This window comes from Pelecanus crispus, chromosome 9, assembly GCF_030463565.1.
Source record: "Pelecanus crispus isolate bPelCri1 chromosome 9, bPelCri1.pri, whole genome shotgun sequence".
Classification (NCBI taxonomy): Eukaryota; Metazoa; Chordata; class Aves; order Pelecaniformes; family Pelecanidae; genus Pelecanus; species Pelecanus crispus.
In genome coordinates, this window is record NC_134651.1 from 5,370,600 (window position 1) to 5,395,934 (window position 25,335).

At 37.6% G+C, this 25,335-nt stretch overlaps 1 protein-coding gene across 2 annotated transcripts; it reads left to right on the forward strand.

Moving 5' to 3' along the window:
• The first annotated feature begins 226 nt into the window (after nt 1-226).
• On the forward strand, nt 227-25,335 carry SERPINI1 (serpin family I member 1). 2 transcript variants are annotated; one of them, XM_009490728.2, is made up of 8 exons: nt 227-489; nt 2,287-2,517; nt 5,236-5,430; nt 6,306-6,510; nt 14,445-14,542; nt 20,660-20,746; nt 22,037-22,126; nt 23,907-25,335. In XM_009490728.2, the coding sequence occupies exons 1-8, from the start codon at nt 240-242 to the stop codon at nt 23,981-23,983; spliced, it is 1,233 nt and encodes a 410-aa protein (XP_009489003.2). In that variant the 5' UTR covers nt 227-239; the 3' UTR covers nt 23,984-25,335. The 2 variants fall into 2 exon arrangements, with proteins under 2 accessions (XP_009489003.2, XP_075572417.1); XM_075716302.1 differs by lacking the exons at nt 20,660-20,746; nt 22,037-22,126.

Consider the following 25,335-nt stretch of genomic DNA (forward strand, 5'->3'; position numbering starts at 1 on the left):
TCAAAAGCATAGTCACATAATGAAATAGGTTTTTTTTTTTTTGAAAATAGATCGTTACTAGTTTCTCCTCCAAATAACTGAATTGTGCATTGAACTCCATAACTAGCTTTTTTTCCCACAAACAGATTTAAGACTAAAAGTTTACTATTCTTTTTTCTCTCGAGTTGAATCTTTTATTACTTAAACAAGGTTAACTTATTTTCTCTAAAATTTTCTTGCAGATCTTAGAATCTCGAGAGATGTATTTCCTTGGACTGTTGTCTTTGCTTGTTTTGCAAAGCAAAGCCTTCAAGACAAATTTTCCTGATGAAACCATTGCTGAGCTTTCTGTGAATGTTTACAATCAGCTGCGAGCTGCAAGAGAAGATGAGAATATTCTTTTCTCTCCCCTGAGCATTGCAATAGCCATGGGAATGGTAGAGCTTGGAGCCCATGGAACCACTTTGAAAGAAATTCGACATTCCTTGGGTTTTGACAGCTTAAAAAATGGTAAGGCCTTTCAGTCATGTTCTACTATGGGGCTTTTTGTCTTCAAGAAACAAATGGCAATGCCTGAACAACGATAGAAGTGGCCTGGTCATGTCTGTGGGTTATATATCAGTAGGCTTCTTAGCATCCTGTTTGATGGCCTGAGCATGCTGAAGCATGCTTCAGTGGATTCTGCATAAGCTCGAGATGCTAACATACAATCCTGGCTTCAACACCTGAATCTTAAGCAATTGCAGTTAACTGTTGCTCTTGCTTTCCACCTGCAAAATAAGCATGGCTTTGCCTCAGAGTTATAAGAAGATTTTTAGGAACATCATTTTGGGGGATTATAGTGAAACTTGGAAAAGGAAAGCAGTAGTTTTAGTAATATTGCTTATAAGAAAGTATGAAAATATTACTATTTTAACTGGAAATGTCTCTCACTTTGACACAACTTGTTTGGTTCTTGTAGGTAGAACCTGTAGGTTCCTTACCCTAATTCTATGTTGCTAATGTTCTGTCTGCATTGCATAATGTTGCATGCAGATATACAAGGTAATTTCGGAAATACAAGCATCTTGGCTGTTTCAGCACGATACACCGCGTGTTCCCATCAGCCTTTCTGAGAAGCAGGATTCGTTTCTGTAGCAGAGAACAGCACTACCACACTGTCCTGTTTGCAGTATGGCATGAGCTAAGTCATGCGTCTGGATGGAGTGCTGTGCTGTGGAGTGCAAGCACACTCTGCTAGTGCAAGCAACTGCAATATGACTGCAAATGGAGGGGATGAGTGAATGGCAAAAAATGACTCTGAAGAGGCAATTTCTATGAGTTTTGATGTCAAAGTAATTGGTTTGAAACCTGAATGAAATCTCTTATTCATATAATGTACTGGTCTTTAGGTCTTTGGTGAAAGGATCTTGGGGAGGAATTTCTGAATACAGTGTTCAAGATGTGTTCAATGGTACCGCTGCACAGATGATGCCTCTCTCCGGAGACTACAGCACATACTTAGTTCCACAGTTTGTCTCGAAAACATGGATAAATTATCCCTTAGCTATAATTGAAGAAGTTACGCAGTTGATTTGAGCTGGGCCATTCGCTGTTCTTGCATATGAGTGGTATTCGGTGAAAGTACTCCAATGATTTCTGCTTGGAGTATATCATTGCATTCAATTTTTAAGGTTTTTTTTTTTTTTAAATTACAAACTTCAGCTTCGGGTAGATAATGCAAGACTACAAGCTTCCTGTCTTAAAGCAGACTACTTCTAATCCTACTCAGGATTCTTCATTATCCAAGCAAATGATTCTGTGCTACCCCACGCAGGATCCTGGAAAATTCTAGACCTGTTTTTTGCAGAGAGAAGTCTATGGGGAAGTCCTTAGCTTCAAAACTTGAAGTTTGTTTTTCCTTAAACAACTGGCTTTTAGGATGTAACGAAAATTCTGATAAGGATTTGTGGTGGCAAGACATAAAAGTGTGACTTACAGGAATAATTTCTTTTAATTACCCTTTTAGTGTTGAAAGGATTACTATTGATAGCTTTGTCTGTGATGAGATCCAAATGTCTTGTTAATTACGCTAATTATAGATAATAGAAGAAATAAGCTCTAAATGATTTCTTCTGCCTTGTAGATTGTTCTTTCAGAAGGTGTGTGTAGGTTTAGAAACAGTTTTATTGGGGGGGAGGGGAAGTTTGTTGGTTTGTTTTGGGTTTTTTTTTTTTCTTTCGGAAAATGTCTTTCTGAATTTCCAGCAGAAAAAAACATGGAATAACTTCGTTTTCTGAAACACTGAATCTGTTTTTCTTTCCTCAGGTGAAGAGTTTACTTTCTTGAAGGACCTTTCTGATATGGCAACTACTGAAGAAAGTCATTATGTTCTGAATATTGCTAACTCTCTCTATGTGCAGAATGGGTTTCATATCAGTGACAAATTTCTGCAGTTGGTGAAAAAATACTTTAAAGCTGAAGTAGAGAATGTAGATTTCAGCCAAAGTGCAGCTGTAGCTACCCACATCAATAAGTGGGTGGAGAATCATACAAACAGTAAGTCCACGTGATTCTTTTATATACTTCCTGCAGTAAGTGTTTGTGTTTCCAAAGTTATACAATGTTGTTGACTTGTTGCCTTGGCTTTTATCTGTTCCATTTGAAACTAAAGTATCTCCTCCCATGAAAAGAATTCTAGTGTCAGCTCTTTGTGAAATCTCCCCCCACCCCGTGCAGGGATGATCTGTCTTAAGTAATATTAACCACTGCTAATCATATGGTAGTATCTGTCTGAATATTTTTCCCTTGTCTTACTATCTTAAAGTACCTGTAAAATTTATTGAAAGACAATGTTTTAATGGTAGGCATTTTAACAGTATTTTAAAACTCATTTTGGTATTAAATTACAAAAAGAAAAAAAAATAGATAAGTACCGTTGCTAACTGCAGAAAAGTTGTCTACAGAGGGGTTATTGGCCTATGCTTTGGATGTGTGGAGTATCACTAGCTCTCTGAGGAACTCATAGTTAGAAGGTACTGAGAAACAGAATACCAAAGAATATAAAAGATGATTTTGAACCACAAAGTCAGACCCTGTAATTTAGTCTTTTCCAATGTGAGAAAACTAGATAGGATGTTGAGAAAGTAGTTGGTCTTAGGAAGACTGTCAACAGAGTTTCACAATAAAAATTTGCAGCAGGGGAGTAAGCACAAAATTACCGATGTAAATATGCACATTCAGATCTGCATGATGCAGTGCTTGCTTCGCTTGTGGAATCCCAAAGATGTGACATTTTCTGAATACATGCAGAGTCTCAAGGTATGGGAGTGAAGTTTGTCCCCCATTGTAGGGATCAAAGCATAATCTCATTCTAGTTCATCTGGCACACTCTGGAGGTTGATATTTTAAGAGTAATTCAACAGGGATCTGGCTCTAACATCAGTCACATCATTATAAATTTGAAGGTATCGGGATCCCCTGTAAGGAATTAACACATCACCGTGTAGTCTGAGCATTTAAGAATCCATAATGCTTTATGGAAATGTATGGCACCAAAGTGGAAAAACACTTCATTTAATACTGTTATTCCATTTTGGAAATTATCTGGTTTTTTCCAAGGGAAAAATGGCAGCTATTATATTCATACTAAATTCTACCCTTTATCTCAAGCTACAGAAATAGAAGGAATGTAAGTGATGCAGCAGATTGCAGAGTGTTTTCAGAGAAACGTGGTGTCTGTCTGAAGGCAAAGTAAAATGCTCTTTTAGAAAGAACAAGTTCTCCTGCTTAATACCTGCCACATGTGCTGACCGAGCTCATAACCATTGCCCTGGAAGGAGCTGTGCAGAGCTAACAAAGGCAGCTGTGGGTCTCTCAGCATTAGGTTGCGATAGTAACAGTCCCTCAGCCTGGTCTCTGACCACTAGATCTCATTCTCTCCTGCCTGCCAGCTCTGACGGAGGAGGCTCATTTTCTCGTTAGGAAAGGGGTACAAGGCAGGCAGGTTTCCAATTCCAGCATGTTAAGCATGATGGGAGGCTCAGAGCAAAAAACATAACTGTCAAAGTTTTCTCTGGCCACAAAAATTCTTAATGTACATTAGCGTATTAACAAGATGGGGCTGGAAAATCCAAGGGAATATGATGTACCAATCAGAAATGGAAAAACTGGAAGTGTATTCCTTCTTATTTTTTTCCTTTTTTTTTTTTTTATTCCTCCCCCGACCATGAAGAGTGAGTATGGCAGTATGGGTCAAACCTCAATTCTAAGAATTTTCTAGATAAAATAAATGAACTACGAACGGCAACCCAGAAATACTGCCCTACGATACACAAATTTCACACCAGTTAGTGTCTTATGCTCCAGAAAGCAGAATTAATCTGTATTTTAAACCATGGGTTAAGAAGTAATAATCAGACTGAGGAATGTGTTTATTTTAACACCTTGCATTGCAATGTCAGTTAAAAATAGAAGTGAGCAAGAAAGCTATCTGAAGTAGGCTGTAATTCTTCAAGAACAGTGACAAATCTGGTCAGTGCACCAAATTTAACAAACTCAAAATTATTTTGCTGAAAAGCAAGCCATTTAAGATGAGCTAAAGCAGGTAACAGACTGTTTTCTGATGCAAATGACTTATTGAGGAGTAGGAGCAAAGCAGCTGCCATGCTCAGCTGACATACCTCCCATGAATAGAGCAGATGCTAGATATTTTTTTCTCTTTCGCTTTTCAAGAGCTAATGTCAGTGGAACAAATGCTAGGAAATTTATGGGGTTTTTTATGATTAGTCTGTACTTGGAAGTCTGTTGGATATTACTTGATTAGAAACTGAATGCTTCCTTCAGAATTTGGCCCAGGTGAATTTCCAGTGGGTATACTTATACACTTTAAATTAAGCATCCATTTAAGCGCTTCGTTGGGTTGGAGCCAAAGTTTGTAGAAGGTCTGACCTTAAGAGGATAGTGCTGAATCGTATTACAGCACCAGTGTAAACATGCCTTATGTGACCCCTTTTCCGCTTGATTTCATTGTGGGTTATATTTAAGTAGTGATCAAGAAACAGTTGACTAACATGTGCTCGATGGAAGGGTTTATGCACCTACACTGTGATTTAGGTTTACAAAACACTGGCAGTTTAATTTGAGATTTAATGAAACCTCTGAATTGGAAATTACATGTTAGCACAGCTTTTTATTTTTTTGCATTTTTCAAGCTGTCTTAAGTTTTGATTTAATGCTCAATTTGACATGCAGACTGACAGTTGGTTTTCTTCTTAGATATGATCAAAGATTTTGTGTCTTCAAGAGATTTTGGTGCTCTAACTCATTTGGCTCTCATCAACGCGATCTACTTTAAAGGCAATTGGAAATCACAGTTCAGACCTGAAAATACCAGAACTTTTTCTTTCACTAAAGATGATGAAAGTGAAGTGCAGATTCCAATGATGTACCAGCAGGGAGAGTTTTACTATGGTGAGTTGGAGCTTTAGCAATTTAAAGCTAATAAGTCTTCCCTTAATAGATTTGTTGCAGTAATACTCACTTGTATTGTTGTCTGTTCTTTCACCTAGAATTTTAAATGAGGCGTTTGCCCAATGAAGGGACTCTGATGTCTTTTTGTAATGAGTGTGCTTGTGTATTATAACAAGATAGCAACACTTATAAAGGCCTCTTTCTTAATTACCTTTTTTTAGGTATGTGTTTGGTGCCACATGGTGGATTTCAGAATGTTTATCCATTATATCTAACCTCTTTACAATTATTGAGCTAGTCCTGCTTCTCACTAAAATGTTTTTCTTGTACTGTGCTAAATATTAAAATGAATAGTGTTTGCTCATTGCTGTTGTGATATCCTTAGAAAGGTAAAATAGGGGTTCTTTGAACAGCAGAAGTAATGATTGGTTTTATCTTGAGCTTGAACTCCAAGTGGGTTCTGCAGTGTCTAGAATTGGCAGTGTTTCACTAGGTCTCATCATTGAGAAATTACCTCTCCTGAATAAAAAAATACTTGTGCCCATTTCCATGAAAGTCTTGGCAGTCTTAACAACTTTTAGACTTCTGTCTAATCAACTGAAGTTAGATAATAGGTTCAGAAGTGTGGTAATCTACAAACTCTGTGATTGCATAAGCTTGTTTTCTTTAAGAAAGCAGACGTAAGCCTCAAATCATATGATGAAGAAACTAATATAAATTTTATACAGAATAGAATAAAGAGGGTAATTTTTGTCTCTAATATCTAATAAATACTGCCTAGTATTAACCTTCTGGTTTTCCCCTATCTCCAGTAAAAAAAACCCAAAAGAAAATATTTCTAATAGCTTTTTGTTGTTGTTGTTTTTCTTTCATAGGAGAGTTCAGTGATGGCTCCAATGAAGCAGGAGGTATCTATCAAGTTCTGGAAATACCGTATGAGGGAGATGAGATTAGTATGATGATCGTTCTTTCCAGACAGGAAGTTCCACTGGTCACGTTGGAACCACTGGTCAAAGCCTCGTTGATTAATGAATGGGCTAATTCTGTAAAGAAGCAGAAAGTGGAAGTGTATTTACCAAGGTGAGAATATGCTCCCCTGTCAGTAGAAGGGGAAAGACTGCATTCAAATTGATTGGAGTAGCAGAGTAGGTAAAACTTGAACATCTTGATCAAGTCTGCGGTTATGTAGCACCCACGGGAAGGATGCTTTGACAAGAAAGCCCAGGGGCATGCAGTGCAGAATGATGGTTGGTTGAGCAACAGACGAGCACTGCATTTGCATCCCTTTCATGTGTAAGCTCCAGAAAGAAGAATTTCATCATCAGGAATATATCCACTCTGAATGAGTATTGCAGAACTCATTATGGATAAGTTCCATTTAGATGGGAGCCATAGAAATATTGCAAGTCTGAATTAAGAAAGGCTAAAATGTTTCATTTAGGTCCTAATTAGATATCTATGTGCTGCTAATTTAAAAAGTTCTAATGGTGTGTGTCTGTGTAGACACAAATGGTTGAGTGTTGAGAGGTAATTCCAGTCAATTCGTGTCTTTCGTCTTTTTTCTCAGTTGTAATAAGTGCTGGTTTCTTTTTCCTTAGAAGAGCAATAGAATAACAAGACGTTACTACCGGAAGGGATGAAACTTCTATTAGTTCATTCGTAGACATAAGTTGTGTGTGCTCAGTGGCATATTTGCTCACATATACCACTTAGTTATCTTTCCTAGAATTCTATTTCATCTACCTTCAAATATTTTTCATCCTTGCCCTACACTTACTGAGTTGTTTACTACTAAATGTCACTAATAATGTATAGTTGGATCATGATGTCCTTCAAGAGATTCATAATGATTTCACTGAAGTGTTTATATAACAATATGGCACAAGTTTGATGTGGATCACTTCTGCTTATTCTACTTTTGTGGCACTGTGCAGCTGGTACATGGCAGCAGGAAAAATAAACTATAGTGAATCCTTTTCATCATTAAAATAGTTCTTTGTTTTTCCGGTCACTTGGAGATTTGGGTTTGTTGTATTTTGTGTAAAGAGCAGGCAAGAATCCGTGCAGTTTATCAGCTTGCTTTCCAAGCAAAGACCACTTTCAGGAAGCTAAGTGCAGCTGAGCACAATAAAACAAGGGTAGGCAGGATAAATTAAGTTGAGGTGGACTGGTGCTGTCAGTGTGCCCTGATTCCAACTCGAGATGGAATTCTGCTTCTCTTTAAAGCTATTACACTTGGAGTCAGAGTCGCGAGGGAGCAGCTGCATTTTGGGGCTATTTTTCTCTGCCCCCTAGTAAGAGTTCCTTTCTTTTTTAAGTAGCATTTCCTTTGAAGAAGCAGGGAGAGCAGCAAAGAGCTGCATTGCAGGTTTTATACAAACTGAACCTACTGTATGCTATTCCTGTGATTTTTTTTGTTGTTGTTGTTGTTTGTTTCTTGGAGCTTCAGGTCCCAGGAGCTTTAGTGTTAACACTCTACTAAGGTGCAGGGGAAGGGGGGGTTCTCCTAGGCTATTTGTCCTGCTGGCTTTAGGCAAACCTTACCTAGATGTTAATGACAAGTAAGAGATATGAGGATTCTTCCATCCCTTAAGCTTTCCTTTTATAACTGGAGCATTTCACAGCCTGTGCATCAGGTGCTGAAGTTGGACATCTCTCAAAGAATTTTTAGAGTGCGAGATTCACAACAGAAGTCTCTGTCCATTGATTATGTAGGGAATCTTTGAAAACTAGCTTCCAAATTTAAGAAGCTTAGGTATCTAAAGTTAAATACATGAATGTCATTGAAAACATATTAATTATGTTTATGGCTTGAATTAAGTTAATGGAGGTAGTTTTGGGTTTTGTTTGCTTTTAACCAGAAGCAGAGACTCCAGGATTCTCTGTAGCCAGGTTCTCAGACATGAGTTTGAGGCTTAGGTTTTGTGTGGTCATATAACATCCTTATTTCTTCCATCCTCAGGCTACTTGTCATGCCTGTCGCTCTTATCTAAGAACCTCAGAGAACTTGGTAGACATTTGTGAATTAAGGCTATACAAAGGCAAAGCAGGTACAACCAGGTGCTGATTACCTTCAGCATTTTCAGATTATAAAAGATAGCCGTCATGAGCTTGAAATTCCATGTGTTGATACTGCACTTTTCCTTACAAAAAATTCCAAAGATTAATTGCATGTCCCAAGGTGTTGGATTTCCATTAGGGATTCAGAGGTGATCTGCAGGATTTTATCAATGCTCTAAATAAACACTTCATAAATATTTTATGCTCTGACTCAGAAAGGCATGTTATGAAATGTGGCCTGCAGGCTCTGTCCACTGAGAAACTGAAAGCAGCAGTGGAATAAAATTAAATTTTTATATCCTGAAAGATACTATCCAATTATAAAGTGAACATTTTTTAAACTTATACATTTGTAATAGAACCTGAATGACTAGCCAAAGCAGAGTTAATCACAACTTTCCAATTTCTGTCTGTATTATCTGTGTGCAAATGAAATTGTGTATTATTCCTCTTAATAGCAAAGGAGACATTTGTACAGAACTGTTAAATTATACTTCCTCATTTTCATTTTCAAATCATTGTTTCCAGCTTAACCCAGACTAAAGTGATCAACATTTTAATCCACTTTTTGCACAAGAGTGAAACAGGCCATGAATCTAATTTACAAAGCTGTCTCTAACATAAATTCTTTGAAGAGCATAGGAGGAACTGGCACCTAATAACAGCGCTACAGTCTGCAGATCTCCTCTTAAGGATTGTTTCCAGTATGCCTGGCTCTCTATAATGACCTTCTTGCTTTTTTTTGTACATTTAAAATATCTTAAAAATGCCTTAGACAGTGTTGAAATGACAAGTTTCTTTAGCTGAGGGTTCTTTTCTCTCTCTCAAAAAAAAAAAAAAAAAAAAAAAACACCAAACCCACAACCAAAAAACCAAAACCAACCCCAAACAAAAAAAACCCAGACAATCTCTCATTTTCTTAACATGCTCTCTTGAGTCCCCTTTTCATGAGGATTAGGCCAGTGCTGATTGTTCTTGAGATATGGTCACGGAAGAGGCATAAAATTGTCCCACTGAAATACACCCTTAGCCAACTTCTGCAGTCCATATTTAGCCCTGGATAGAAGGGCTTTGCCAGAGAAAGAACCATAACCTGCCTTGCTTCACCTGATCAGAGCAGCAGTATGGGGGGGGGGGGGGGGGTTGTTTTTGCTGTTAGTGGGGGTTTTTTGTTGCTTGCTTGTTTGTTTTCAGGCCGTTAAATCATGCAAGCTAGTTCTAGCACCTCAGGACAACCTAGCTGAAATTCCAACCGAAATGTTGGAATTGATATCAGCTGGCAGCTTTGTATTATAGGCTGCTTGCTAGCTTAAAATAGTGACTCGGGATCCCAAGGACCTGTCCTCCAAGCAAGAATATTGTTGATGTCAAGCAATGGAGCCATTCCTTTGCTTTTTGTTCTGCAGAATGTAATGTATTAGAACCAATCTGAAAACCTGGAATTTCTTGCTTTTGCTTGTTCAGAACTATTACGAATTTTTGAAATTACAGTCTTTGGGATAAATCACACTAGGCTCTAGTTCACTTCTGTTGTATAACTAGGAAGTGTACCCTAATCCTTGATTCTGTGGATCCTGAGCGTCTAAGGACTTCATGAAAAATTCAGCATTTCAGAAGGGTTGGACAGCATCATACAAGATGAAGCCATCTTTTTTTTGTCTTGAAAGTCTGTAAAATGGAAGAAAGATGGCCTGCTATGGTATGTTAAAGTTAATGCTCTACCCAAAACCTAAAGGTTCAGATACATAACTGAGGAGACTGTCGATGACATAAATGCATTGTTTTAATCTAATGCTTGTGTAAGTTTTAAATTTCATGAAAACATCATCATTCTCTGCTAAACTCTCCAGAGAACTGTTTGTTAGTTTCTCAGTCTAATTCTACTTTCTAAGTGTCTCGTTCTGTTCTTCTTTTCATGTGGGTGAGATCCAAAGACAGTGGAAATCAAGGGAAGTGTATTTGTTCAGCTTTTCAGACTGCCTCTTACATGTAGGAAGTAGAGAGACTTTACAAATGAACACTGTAAAAATTAAATATAGAGCAAACTCGCGTCTTCACTTTTCCTTGACTTTGGCTAACAGCTGATAGGCAGAGTCTCTATCCCTTATTAATATCTTTCTGCCCAGTGCTTTTTAAGGTGGTCTGTAGAAGTGTATGCCTATGAACATGTGTGTTGATGAACCTTCTAGAACTGCTTAAGTACAGAAGCTCTCCTCTTGACTCAACGGACCAGTCTTTCTGTTTCTGTTCTGGTCCTGTGGTGAAAATACCTCATCTTTTTTTCTTTAGTGTCTGAGCTTTCTCAGACTTCCCTTTGTGGTTTTTAATGCTCCCACTTGCAACTATTCCATGACTTCTGATACTGAAGTGTTGAAGTTGTTTTTTCATAGTATTTTTAGCACCAGAAGCACCTAAGAGATTGTGGAAAAAAATATGACCATCTGGTTCATTATATGCGACAAAGACTGCAAATACCCATGTGTCAGGGCTAGTATCACGTAGCTCAGCATTTCCAAAGTCTGGAGGTACAGCAAATGTCTGGCTTGGGAAATGAGATTGAATGTCTCTTCTATGTTCTAGGTTGTCAGCTTTGATTTTGAATACCTACATCACTGTCTATAAGGAATGCAAAGAAATCCAAATATGACTGGAGGATAACTCGTACTGAATGTTTATGTCGGTTTACATAGCCTGAAATTGTATTTCAAAGTGTAAAGCAGCACTATTATTTTTCAAAAGAGGCTAGTTCTGATGTCAGCCAAAATATTTGAAATATCATTAAGAATAGCTTATCTGTAGCTCTCGCTGCTCTTCAGGGCATGTGAGACAGGAGGGGAGATGCTATTTTGAATAGTGGTTCAGAGTGAGTTTTTACCATATGACAAAATTAAAAGAGGAGAAGGGAAGTAATCGATTTTATTTTTGTGAAGGGATGGCTTGGTATTTATACAGCAGATGTGATACTTTTGGTCTACTTTATTTGTCATAAAAAGCAGGAACTCACTCTTATAGGTAGTGTAGAGACCTTCACGCATCCACCTGTTCAGTATTTGCCTTTCCAGAGGTTTTAGTCAGGGGTATAGCCTCTATCCAGGAATTAAGTGACTGCTACTATTGTTCCTATAGGTATTCTTCAGCAATATAACCAATCAACTTGTTTGCATTTTCTTTTTTCAGATGCATATTCAGCTGGGGCTTTACTTTTTTGGGGTGGGGTTTTGTGGGTTTTTTTTCCTGCCCAAGAGCGTCTCCCACACCTCTTCCTTGATTAGTATGCAAGAGCATCTTTTGTCATGCTTGCTTTCTGGGTTACAATTCATTGCTTAGCAGATAAGTGTGTTCTCTGTCTAGTGGTCCACAGACTTAAACCTGCCTGATTTCCATTTATATCTTATAGGGATTCTCTGCAGTTGGAAAAAATGCTTTTTTGCAGTTATTTTTCTTATTTGTGACAGCAAATTTTGGTTTTCATGCAGACTTTTCTTGCTAGTGTCCTATCCTGATACTCTTTACTCATTTGAAATTGCTACTTACTAGCTAAATTATCTTGAAAGCTTGATATATTTAATACTAATTGTGGTGAAATAAAAGCAAAAAAAAAAAAAAAAAGGGAAAATACACCACTCTGAAATTTTTATAAAATGCACTTTAACATTAATTTGCCTTTTCTGAATGTTTGTAAGGTAGGTACGGTTGGATGTGTTTTTCAAAACGTTGTAGTATAGTTTTAATATAGGAGGAACTATTTCTGGATTTATTCAATGTGCACAGACAGAACCTCCGTAGTGTTTAACCCTAGTTAACTCTGGAATCAGGAATCAAGTCTTAATTAATCTTTCTTAGGGTTTTTACTGAAGTCTTTAAAATAGATTTGGACTTACATTACAAGTGTGTAGTGGGGGTAAAACTAGTCTGTAGGGTTGGAGCCTGTAAACCAGTGGGAAATTTGAATGAATGAGCAACTTGCTTAAAGCTAAAATTGTGCAGAAGGTCTTGTGAGCTCCCTGCTGACCAGTGCAAGTGTCCACAGCTTTCTAAGAGGAAGGTGAGTGATGATTCCTCTTGAAGAAGAAAGCTAACAGGACACATTGCCCTTTCCTACAATCCTGTTGGCTGTTTTCAGGTCATCTCATCTGTGTACCTACATCTCATTCATAAAGATAATGCCATCTTTGTGTTTTGGTGGTTTTTTTGTTTTTGTTTTTTTAAATGCTCCCACACTGACTGATGCAGAATATGCCAGAGCACCATAAGCTTCCTCCGGCACATGTTGTTGGTCTCTTCTGATTCTTTTGAGAACTGCTAAAAAAATAAAATCGCAAGAATCAGTTCGTGTGGTTTTGTTCCAGGCATATCCTGGAATTCATCTGGACTTGCGGTGCCGCCAGTGATTTATCGATCCTGAACTATCTCCAGATCTTATTTTAACTTGCATAAAATTCTTCTCTGGGTAATGACTAATGTCTATTCCATCACAGATTTTTGGCTTCTTATGGCATTTCTAAGTTCATTAAGAATGTAGATTGTATATTGGATTTTTCTCATTCTGTGTAAATGTTGTAAGTGAGGAAGATCCACTTGACCCTTACCCAGTTGTCTTTTGATATCCAGATTATTCTTGTTCAAGCTGCCAGGGCTTGTACGTGCCAATGTATCGTACATCTCAGCTCTTCATCAGCTGTTCTTTGCTCAGAGTTCTGGCCTGTCCTTTCCTCTGAAAAGAACATGTAGTTGAGGAAGTTTAGTCCTGAAAAAGAATTATTACAAGAAATTGCACAGAAAAACATTCTATTTTATTTTTGGTTCTAGCACAGGTAAGACCCTTCACTAAGGACTGCAGTGTAATTGCAGAGTTGTTTCGGACTGAATGGCTTGCTGGAGAAACTGTAACACCACCTTTTGGACTATATATTTTCTGTTGTACAGTTATAACCAGTCACTGTTGGCATAATTTAAATCACTAATAATTTGTTTGGTCATTCTACAGAGAACCCCTAACTCACCCATAACAAACATTTCTCTTTGGTCTCTTGTGTTTGTCTGTAGACTTCTGGTATTTTCTGGTTGGGGCTGCCATTCTTATTATTATTCTGATGTATTTCTTTGTTTCTCCAGCTGTCCAGTCTGTTTCTGGCCATACATAAAGGACTTGAGTCTTTTTTTTTTTTTTGTCTTACTGACACCAGGCATAACTTCTATAATGTTTGAAAAGAAGTCTTTGTAAAGACAACAAGCTTTTGCCCAAAATCTTGCCCTCAGGACTAATCTCAATTTGTTCTTCCAGCATAGTAACATAGCTTAGAACATAGCTTTGCAAGCTAGCCCTGAAATCCTGCCAGGTTGTACTCACATGTGCATTTGTGCTAACAACTATTTGTTTTCCCTGTTCCTTACTCGCAATCAAAACCCAATTAAAATTTTGCCACCAGAGTAATTAGAAGTTGAGTCAGAAATGCTTTATATTCATGGTCGTAACTCCTGGTCTTTGCTTATACTGTCTAAATAAAAATGGAATATCTTTCTTACTCCTTCTTTGCCAACGGCTGTCTATGAAGTTTGCGCTGTCCTTTGCCTTATTTGATATTCTGTTCTAGTATGTATACAATTAAATTCCGTTTTTATAGTAAACCTTTTGTATAAAAAGTAAGCATTTACATTAGCTACTGCATCATTTTGCACTGAGGTTTTATGGTCAGGGACTGTACATTCCATTAGCATACTTCTGATTGCTTCTGCGTTAAGAAAAAAAATCCCACCTGTGAAAGTAAACTAATTTGTTTGTAAGCTTTTTTTGTAGAAGGTGTCACTATGCTATACTACCAGTGCCGAATCTCCTACTTTACGTTGTTTACCTCGGTGTTTCAATTGTCATTACCTAGAAATTTTAACCTTCTAATAACAATAAATAGTACTTCCATTCTGGGCTCTTTGTAATTTTCTGTTGCATTCTCCAGGTTCACAGTAGAACAGGAAATTGATCTGAAGGATGTCTGGAGAGGTCTGGGAATTACGGAGCTGTTCAGCAGTAGTGCTGACCTCACTGCGATGTCTGGTAAGAGGTTCTTGTGTTGTCTCTCAAGGTATATGAGGAAGCAATAAAATCACCTAAAGATAACCAACATGCTCTTCAAAGTGGTTTTATGGGGGGGGAAACCCCAAACCTGCCAGCAATTTTTGGATCCTTTGGGATTTCTGCATAATGTGAGAGTTTGCTTACTGTAGGAGCAGGTGGGGCAGGGGAGAAATCCATCAGGGTATGTGTGTGGGGTGGGGAATTTTTGGCCTGGGAAAGTTCACCCTGAGTATTTCAGAATTGGATTTCATTAGAAATGTAGAGAAAGTGTGATGCTATATAAGAGGCAGACCCACATTAGAGCAGTATATGTTTTCAATGCCTTGATGGCAAATGGGATTCGCACAACAAGGGGGTTATCATCTTTTATCTCCAGAGGCTATTTGTTCACAGCATTAAGAGCATTAAGCTGTTGTACAATTAGTCATCTCCCCAGATACCTGCTGTATAGAAACAGCACAGGAAAGAAAGAGTTCCGAGATAAAAGCAATTTAGTCACATATGCTGCTTGCCTATTTCAGTATGTTGTCAACGCTTCATTTTCAGAAGTTGAACTATGCAGTACATTTAGAAATTCCGGTGGAAATGATATATTTATGCTTTTAAATACCTTTCCTAAAAGGTATTGAAGTGGCACAAAAGGTAGTTGAGTCATCTTTGCCTGAGAAGCTGTTTCATTTTGGCGTAACAAAAGCAGCCACGCAAGCAGTGTATTTAGCGTGGTCTGGCTAGACCTGAATTTTGGCAAACCCAGTTGTTCTCTTTCTAAAAGCATGTGCCAGTGTGAGATTGCTGTCAATGTTCTTGTAATTTATGCTTATATACTGCTCCCTGTGTGTGTTTCTGCTCTATGGGTTACTGCCTAATCAGCCAGCTAGATCCTTAGCTGATGGGAAATAACTGTTCTTAATTGTCTGTCTCTGGAAGCAATCACACCTGTGTGGCTTATTCCAAATAGTGGTAACAAATGTGAACCATCCTCTAAAATTTACAGCAGAAATGTTTGTGATTTTCGTAGCCTTTTCACTTTTGCTAAGTTTGAAATACTGTTTATAGTGTGTCATGTAGCTTATTCCACTCCTTTGCCACTTTCACTCTTCCAGTGAAATTGTGGGAAAAGCTGGAGTTAGGTAATGTGAAAAAAAATTTGAATAAATGAAAAATCCTTCTTTAAAAAAAGTACCGTTTTTCTTCAGAATAACACCTTCAATTTCTCTGGCACTCCAAAGAAAAGTAAGCTTTCCAATAATTTCTGGGCTATATATAGAAAAGTATTTACTTGAGGAAAAGTACTGAGGAGAATGGAAAATACATAGGGGAGATTGAACCACAAAGGCAGCGTTTGGCTCTTATTTCATGTAAAATTGACCTATATATCGGGGACTAATTCTGTAGTCAAGAGGTTAGCAAAAGGGTTGGAACTTGCTTGTGTTTTAATCCATGCGACTAATGACTTGTTTAAAGTTTTATATTTTTGGCAATTGTACTATACAAAATCAAAATACCATACTCCTCTGCCATTTAAAGATTAACTTGTTTATTAAGTAATGTAGAGCAGTGTATAGAGAAAATTCATGAGTTTTACTGTAACATTCTTGCTTTTCACCCAAAAGGGTGTGTGCCACCAGGTGATGAAAAGGTCATTCATAAATTAAGTATAAGAAAATGTTTTTGAAGTAACATCTTTAATGAAAACCCTGCTGTTGATGCTATGGAGATGAAATTTTAAGTAATTAAAATACAGAATATGTTTCCTATTTCTAATTTTCACAATGTAAAATGGGGAGGGAGGAGGAAGGGGGGAAAAAAAAATTGTGAAGAAAAATGTTGAAAGCTTGCTTTTGCAAATACCTGAATAGTATGTCAAGTACCAGGGAAGTTGAAGCCAGAAGTTTACATGCATCTCAGTGTCAGCCCTCTGGAAAATTTAGCACTTCATGAAACCTTAACTGCAGATATTTGAACAAAATGTTTGTCTGGGCTTTTAATTTAGGAAGATACAAATAATTAAAAAAAAATCTAAGGACATTTTTGAGAAATTCTGTTGCATTTAAAAATACTCTCCTCCCCCTCTCTTGTTGCTCTTGCCTTTGGATGATTGTCAAGGAAAGCCGCCTGCAATTTCAACAACGGCCCTAATCCTGTGATCAGATCCAGGCACAGATTGTTGAGTTCAGTGAAACTCTATGTGGGCTTAATGGATATAAATCAAATTGTAGGATTAGAGACTTATTTTTCAATATTTAGAATTTTTTTGCTTTTTTCACTCAATCTCAAAAATGGAAGTAGACAAAGCAGCTTTACCTTCCAGAATGCTAGGATTGTGAGCAACCAAAGAGAAAGTATTAATCCGGATGCACATTTTAAATGCTACTCTGTTGCAGAAATTAAGTTCTTTGTCAATTAACACAGGTGAATAGGAGGGCATTCCTATTTGACTGTCTAGTTGCACTTTTTTTCTGACTCTCACTTTCAGCAAAAGACTGACAGGTTTTACTGGCATCTCCAGTTCTATCAGGTGTTCAAAATAATCTTGAAACAACTTCTGGTATTTGGGATAATTTACACAGCGTGTAAACTTGCTACTTGAGTATTTTGACACCACTTAGGACTTACCCTTGAACTAATTTCAATACTAAAATTCTCCTTCCTTTTCATGATCATAATATTTCTTACTGTTGTATAACGCCTTAATGGCAACTGCTTTTAACCTCGAGGTGACCTGCATTTCAGTAAGCAGTGAAGTAATCTTAATGACTTACATTCACAATATAAAGTAGTTAGAAGAGCACCAGTCCAGTAAATTGTTCTTCAAAGTCTTGACTGAGGTAGGTGTAATTTTTCTGGGACAACCTAAGCAAGAAAAGCCAATAAACCTGCATTTTTTTTGAAATGAGACTTGCAGAGCAACCAGTTGGCAGCTCTGAGTAGGAGTCTGCAAGCATATGGAGTGTAATGACAAATGAAATGTGATGCTAAGAGTCATGTACATTAGGAGTAAGCCTCTGACTACTCCCACACATTAATGGGTATCTGGTCTAGGGTCCTGCAGAAAGCTTAAACTTTGATACCAAATCTCCATGGGACTTATCTGAGATGCTAACAATCAAATCATGTTGGTTCCTGTGAAAATCCAGGTTCAGAGACACTGCTAGAGAAAAATGACATGATAGTGGATACTCAGGTAAGCCCCAACTTATCCACAGTGAAAGCCATAAAGGAAATATGTGTAATAATGACAAGATCTGTATGATATTGAAGTATTGCAGTCAGTGATTTGACAGTCATAAAACAGAGCAAAGAGAAGAATGCCTGAACACTAGGTGACAACGTTATGCTTCCATATGAACACAGATTCATTCACTTCAGGGAGAGGTGAATGAGAGGGATGTGATCATGGCAATATAAAGAGATGGAAGTAAATTGGGATGTGGAGTTGCTCTTTTCACCATCCAAGGACAAAGATGTCCAATGAAGTGAAAGGCAACAAATTGAAACCAAATAGAAAGTACTTCTCTTATGGAAAACTTAACCAGAGATCTTTGCTGGGTATTCCTTGAGGTCATGAGATTGGTAGGATTAAAAAAAAAAAAAATGCTTCAGAGCAATCAAAACTATCTGTACTACATTGAATAAAGCTGTTCTATATTTTCTGTGGATCAGAAACTTGGTTTAGGGTATAAGGCACATGCTGGCTGAGAGGATCTTTTTCTTTTGAGAGTTAGTTTTCATCTGTAAGGCTTCTTATATCTTGTTCTGAAGCAACGGTACTACTGTAGCTGGAGCAGTGTCCTAGACTAATTGGACATGCTGGTCTCATCTGCAGTGCACTTCTTGTATTCCTGCCAACTTAACAAAATATTGTTTGGGGTTTTTTTAATACTCAAATCCTGAATACATTTACAAGTAGGCCTACTATTATACCTGATGGTAAATGTTAGCAATGTTTACGCTGTCTGAATTAGGGTCTATAAGCTCATCAGATGGAGACCAATCTTCTGAGGTCCTAAGTGTTCTGACCAGAAATGTACCTTGGTGTACCATAAGCATCACCACAGTATGCAAAAGAAACCATTCAGGATGAAAATATGGAGTATTGCTGTGAATATTGCAGGTCACAGGAGCAGGCTTAAGTACTGTAATAAAAAAAAAAAACCCAAACGTGATCAAAATACATGATTAGGCTAAGTGGGCAGTTCTTTGTCTGTTATTAGACCTAAAAATTTATTTGGGTTTAAGATAAGAAACCCCAAACCAGCATTTTTCTATAAAGGCTGCAAAGTTATTGTTTTCCTTTGGTATGTGCTGTATAGCTTAAATGCTTAATAGAGCTTTGAAATGGTCTCAAGCAAGGACAGCAAAATACAGCTGCCTGGAAGGTAGAGTTTGCAGAACTGACCAATAAACTTACCAAGAATCTTAACTGACGTGTCTACAAAGGCAGCACACGCCTAACGTGAGACATGCACAACAGGAATTACTGATGTGCGTGGATCTGGCACCCTTTTTGCCTTGGGTATCTATCCGTTATCACCTATGTAAATGTTCTTGCACATCCAGTGTTTGTTCTAAAACATTTTTTTGAAAACTTGAGTCTTAAAGGGTCCATAATGGAATGGAAACTTTAGCAGATGACTATTTAACACTTGACTGTAGTATTTAGTTAGCTTGTGATTTATTTTTTGCAGGTAATGCTTGAGGCTTAAAGGTGATGTTGGAATGCAACCACATTGTGTTTTCAGGTGGCCTTTCTGTTAACAGTTAAGGAGACAAAAGCTGTGAGAATTGTGCTTAGTGTTCAAGACAAGCAGATGCTGCATGTCCCATGCTTTAAAGTAATACGGCGGAAACTTTATCCCAGCTTTCAAGATAGCATTACTGAAGGCTTGCAACTGAAGCCGAGAACTAGTACAAGAGTTAGCAATCTAGTATATGTTTTACTGCACACAATCCCAAAGGAATGATTTGGGGCTTTTGTTGGTGAGATTTAAGTTAAGCAGCTGAACTAGGAGGTTTGCTTCAGTTCTAAGTGTATGTAGCAGTGACGAGATCTGCTGGGGAGAGGCATTTTATATTGCTGTCTCTTCTGGTTTTAGCTTGCATTAGATTAGAACTAGTGGCTATCATTGCGAGAGCCAAAATAAATGGGTAACAATTAGATGAATAGTCCCAAACTTTCCCTCCTTAGTCAGCCTTCAGCTAGAGTTTTGGTGTTGAACGTTTTGTGAGGGTTCAGAAATGAAAAATGGTATAGCTGTCTCACTGGGTGGTTAGATCAGAATTTCATAGCTGTGTATCTCCCTATTGAGAAAACTTTTATTCCTTTCTTACCTGCCGGTTGTGCTCTGTCATTACTGTGGATCTTATGCAGGTACAATAAATGTGTATCTAATCCTTGTTATGTCTTTCTGATGAAACTTAGTCAAACAGATTAAATGGTGTTACATGTGTGCTTCCTGCAAGGTGCTGAGTATTCCAACAGGTCTGATCATTTAGCCACTGAAGAAAACTAATGAAACATCCACTGACTTAAGCAGGAGTAGGCTTGGACTGAAATTAAAATACTGACAAAGAAGGACAGAAAACAAACAAGGCTGAAAAATCCTAGTTCCATGGTGGTTTTTGCAATAAATATTTATCTTCAGTTTCTTTTAAATACAATGACAAGAAGAAAGAAAATGCCTGATTTTCCTTGAGGAAGTCTATATTGCACCTAATGTGGAAATAAAATTCTTTATGTATAAGTAGTTGCCATATAATGTCATAATCCTTTTTCCCAGTGGTTGCATTTAAAATCTTGTGTTCAAGGATTGTCTTTTACTCTGTCTGGTGTACTGGTGCTCTAGCCAATGCCAAGCTATTTTAATACTCATAGCGTAGAAGAGCACTACAAATTTAAGCGAGGTAAATGATGCTATTAAAGGCATTGGCAGAAAGTATTTTAATGCAATTCCTATGCACAAAGCTCTTATCCTTCCCTACTTGGTATAGAAGGTGGATAATAGTGTTGGGGTTTTTTGGCAGTTTGGGGTTTTTTTTTAAATACTTCAATCTTACTATTGAGCCACTTGAAGTGTGTTTCCTTTTCCTCTCCAGATAACAAAGAACTTTACCTTGCAAAGGCATTTCACAAGGCATTTCTAGAAGTTAATGAGGAAGGATCAGAAGCTGCTGCTGCCTCAGGTACCTGACTGAAAAGCAGAACTAAATCAAATGTCTGGTTATTCTGTGTTAATTAATTTTTTAAAACTGACTTGCTGTACAGCCAGGAAAGCTAAATAGCATATAGCGTGAAGACACAGCATAGCAAGGGTACTGCTTTTCAGAAGAGAATCCTGGAAATGAAAAGTGTTAGCGCTTTTTTAACATGGTGTGTTTTCCCAAAGAATTTTGAGCATCCTTTGGGAAACCTCATCTTCCTTATTTTGCTTCTGATTGTCAGGAGGGTACAGACTGCAATTTGTGTTTTCTTTACTTCAGCATTTGTAACTTTTGATCTGCTAATTGAGATGGTCAGAGGCATTTGATCCAGAATAGTTAGAAGGAATTGAGAGTTGTTGCAATTGCATTTTAATAAGCTCGCATACAGAGATGCAAGATGGGAAGTCCTAAATGCAAAAACATAGCTGGCCCCTATTAATGCTAGATGGCCATGTGTTTGGTTTACTTGGTTATCACATGCTCTTCCTGAAGATAAATTACATTAGTTGCCAATAGGTATCATTAGGTGATTTCTAATTGCTGCTACTTGTACCAGTCTTTGAGGCAAGGAAGAATGACTTCCCTGGTCATGAATATCAGTAACAGGGTTGAATTGTAACATTAGTATGGACAGAGTTACTGTCATGCATGAGTCTTTATTAACAGTGCAGTGAAAATGTAAAAGTAAATGAAACACTGGGAAATAATAATAATAATAATAATGTATTGGAGAAATCCATGCATCTCCAAATAAAAATAACACAGAGCCAAATTCTGCTTGATTCCCAGTTAATTTCACTTTCAAGCTCTGCATTATTTAAAGACTCAAGCTAAAAGCTGCAAGATCAGCCCATTTAGTTGTTGCATATTCCCTAGTTATTAAGGGTTACCTTTTACTATCAGCTGCAGGCTTGGAGCTGTTTAAAACAGGTCAGCAGTGCTGTCTAACCGTAATACATTATCTTTCTACAAGTGAGCAGGGGTAATAACTCCTCTTGAGGTTCTGGATCTTAAAATTTATAAGCTGCTCCCTCAGCCTGGGAAATTGTGCCACTCTCCATTGTTAATCATTCTTAAAGCGTAAACAGGCATGCAATTACTCTGTAGGTCCCTCTCATTTTCAGTTATATTTTTTCATCCTATTTCTTGGTGATGCTTAGTGCTGAGAGTGTGGGACTTGTGTCTGCTCGTGAGTTTCACAAGTATCTCTCATGAAGAGCAGGAGAATGTGCAGTGATATTTAACAAGTTGCCTATGTTCTTTTTCCTTTAGGAATGATTGCCATTAGCAGAATGGCAGTGCTGTATCCTCAAGTTATAGTTGATCATCCCTTTTTCTTTTTGCTCAGAAACAGAAGAACAGGTGAGAATGTTGCAGATTCTTTCACATTTTTCACAGTACATCATCAAGTGTACAAAAGAAAATTGCATATTTTCATCAGTGAACTGGCCTTGTTATGAATTTTCCTTAATTTGTCTTAAAATAGCTAATATTGAAAGACTGACCTTTTCTATGTCCCCTTAATGTTTCTCCAAGAAAGACACCAAAATCTGACATAATTCTTAAAAATATTCACAATTACATGATTAAAAACCCTGGGGAAGAAAAATTCACCATTTCTCTTCAGAGAACACAGCATTAGTGCCCTGAATATCCATAATCATTGTACTCCGTTAAGAGCTTGGCTGTAGTAAGACCAGTGAGATATGTTCCTGGTACCAAATTATTTGCATAATGGACAGATATTACAGCTATGAATAATTCTGTTGTGCTCTTGAAGTGTTCTGTGGCAGGCAAGGGATGAGAACAGTACTCACCAGCAAAATGGGCAATGATTAAGTAATTCCTTAGCTTCGTATTTGTAATTTGTCTTGATGTGACTGGGTGACAAAACAGACTATCATATGGGTATGCATGTTGTGGTGTCTTACATGTTCTACCAGCAAACTCAGGTAGGTTCAGTTTGACAGATTTTTTTCTGTATTTGAGATCCCCATCGTAGGTATCGATGTTTATTAAACCATTTAAATTGCAGTAATACTTACAATCTAGCTAGGTGGGGTCATTTGTGTGCAAGGCATGATACCAACTCTTAGGGGTTTTTTTTGACCAAAACTATGTTGAGCGTCCTTGCTATTGAAGACATATAATTAGGCAAAAATGTGTCTGGGGGAGGGTATCTGCCCTCTTCCCTACTCGATATACAAAAATCTCCCCCAAAAGAAAAGTTTAAATCGGAACAGAGTAGAGCTTGGTAGCCTTGGGGCAGTTCTTAATGTTGTATGGGCATTGATGTTGCGTGTAGAAAGAGGAATTGCCAACAACTATAGTTAAAACCTGAAAGCTCGTTACTAATCTAGAAATCTAAGGCTAGAAACCTTTTGGAAAAAAATTCTGTGATGGTTACCCTTATTCTCAAGAATACCCTAAGTGCTCATGATTGATTACTGTGTTTAAACAGGTTAGATAGAAATGTATAAAATGGTAAAGGTATAAATGGTGATTAAATAGCGTAGGGGAGCCATGTTCATATAAAGAATTCCTTGTAGTGGGTTGCATGCTCTAATGTAGAGTAAATCTGTGAACTCAAAAGTATCTGTCTATTAATAATCGTTAACTGATTGGTGTGGTGGCTTCTAGGGCTCGCTTTCAATTCTGTGAGGAACATTGTCCAGCAGCTCAGGCGTGTGAGGGTCAGAAGTGGTCATGAAGGTTACTCTGATTAGGTGTTCACACTTCAGTTAAGGTTAGCTGCCACCTTTGGAGCCCCCCAGCCTAGAAACCAGTACTGTGTCATATAACCACTTGACATCAGCGGCAGTACTTCATGGGCCTTCATCAGAATCATTGAAATGAGAGTGAACCTTTGTATTGATTTCTGGATAAGCAGAGGCACTGAAACGCAGAGGATTTCACTGTTCTTCTCTGTACTGTATTGGTTCTGGATACAAAGAGGTCCACTTCTCTAGGGCTGTTGATCCGTTGCCTTTCACAGCTACCAAGTTCTCTGAGACATACTTTCCTATAAAAATTGTGCACCACATGCTCTAGGACTTATTATCGGTATTCGTCATAACCTCAACTTTTCCTTTTTGGTTCTGACATCTTTCCTTCCCTTCCTCCCTTCCCACTTTTTCCACAGGTACTGTGTTATTCATGGGAAGGGTAATGCACCCTGAAGCAATGAATACAAGTGGCCATGACTTTGAAGAGCTTTAACTGCCACCAGCTACCAAAAAGAGGAGATAAGCACATAATGTTTGAAGTTAATATATTTAAGGTTTGCTGTGTTTTCCCCCCAAGATATTGTTTAAAATGCTTTCAGATCTAAGTGTGTGCAAGTCAGTTTCCAGAGGAAGGCTTACAGTATTAAAGTAATGGTTCTGTTTCTGTCATTGTGATTGCCGTGTCCTTAAAATAAAATTGTGTACATGTCAACAACCATTTCTTGTTCTAGTGAATTGTAAAGCAAAAAACCTTGCAAATCCATTATTCGTCATTTTTTTACAGTCCAGACTTGATCAATGAGACAGGAGCGGAATGTGTGCAGCTCTGAATAATGCAAATGGCAAACCTTGATGATAATTTATAGAGTTGAAGAACTACATCTGGACAATGTGATCTCTTCCTGTTCCTGTAAAAGTAGTAAACAGACTGCGATATGCTCTCTCGTCAAAGTTAATGGAACAAATTAAGCCTAGTGGATTTGATTCTACAAGATAACTGTGGTAGACTTTATGTGAACTCTCCCACACGTGATTCTAAAATGTTGCTTTTATGAATGCTCCTGCATGCGACTCTGCTATTCACCTTCCATAATTGTTGATGCCAATAAAGTCTGATCGCATGAATATTTGAGACTAGTCAGTGTAGAATAGCTATGTATGTGACTGAAGTAAAATAGTTGAATAGTAATGTAATTCGTGTGGACATATTTTTCTCCCCCAAAGCAGTTGTTCTACTTTAACCTAAGGTTTGCAGTCTCTCACGTCAGTGATCTGGAATGATCTTTCTCAAAGTTTAAAAAAAAAACCCCAAACCCTTAAAATTAAGTGTCTAAAAATGTTCTGTTCATAAATAAATGTCTGAAGGAACAACATAATCCTTTTTATTCCCTAACATTTTATTGAGAAAAAACTGACAGAGAGGAGAATGACACATACCACAAGTAAATATTAGCAGGGGAATTACTTGCTGTTTCCATTTGCAGGAGGAGAAGGACCAGTTGTCACCAGAGAGGCATATAATTATTTCTTCCCTCATTGTGCACAATATAAAAAAGAACAGAAGTTATTGAAAAGGTAAGAGAGAATAGGAGAAAAGAAGGGAGGAGCTCCTTCGAAACGGATCATAAATGCAAACTTTTGGATAATAAGTGGGTTTCTTCTCAGTCAATAGGAGTTTTGTCTTTTGAATTCTATGGAAACAAATGCGTATTGGCTGAACTTTGGTTTTAGTTATAGGCTTCTCTGGCATACATTCACTTCAAAACAGCATAGATATTGCTCACAAAGTTATTCATGCAAGCAGAACTTCCAAAATTTGACACATTGTTCACTTTTTCTATACTG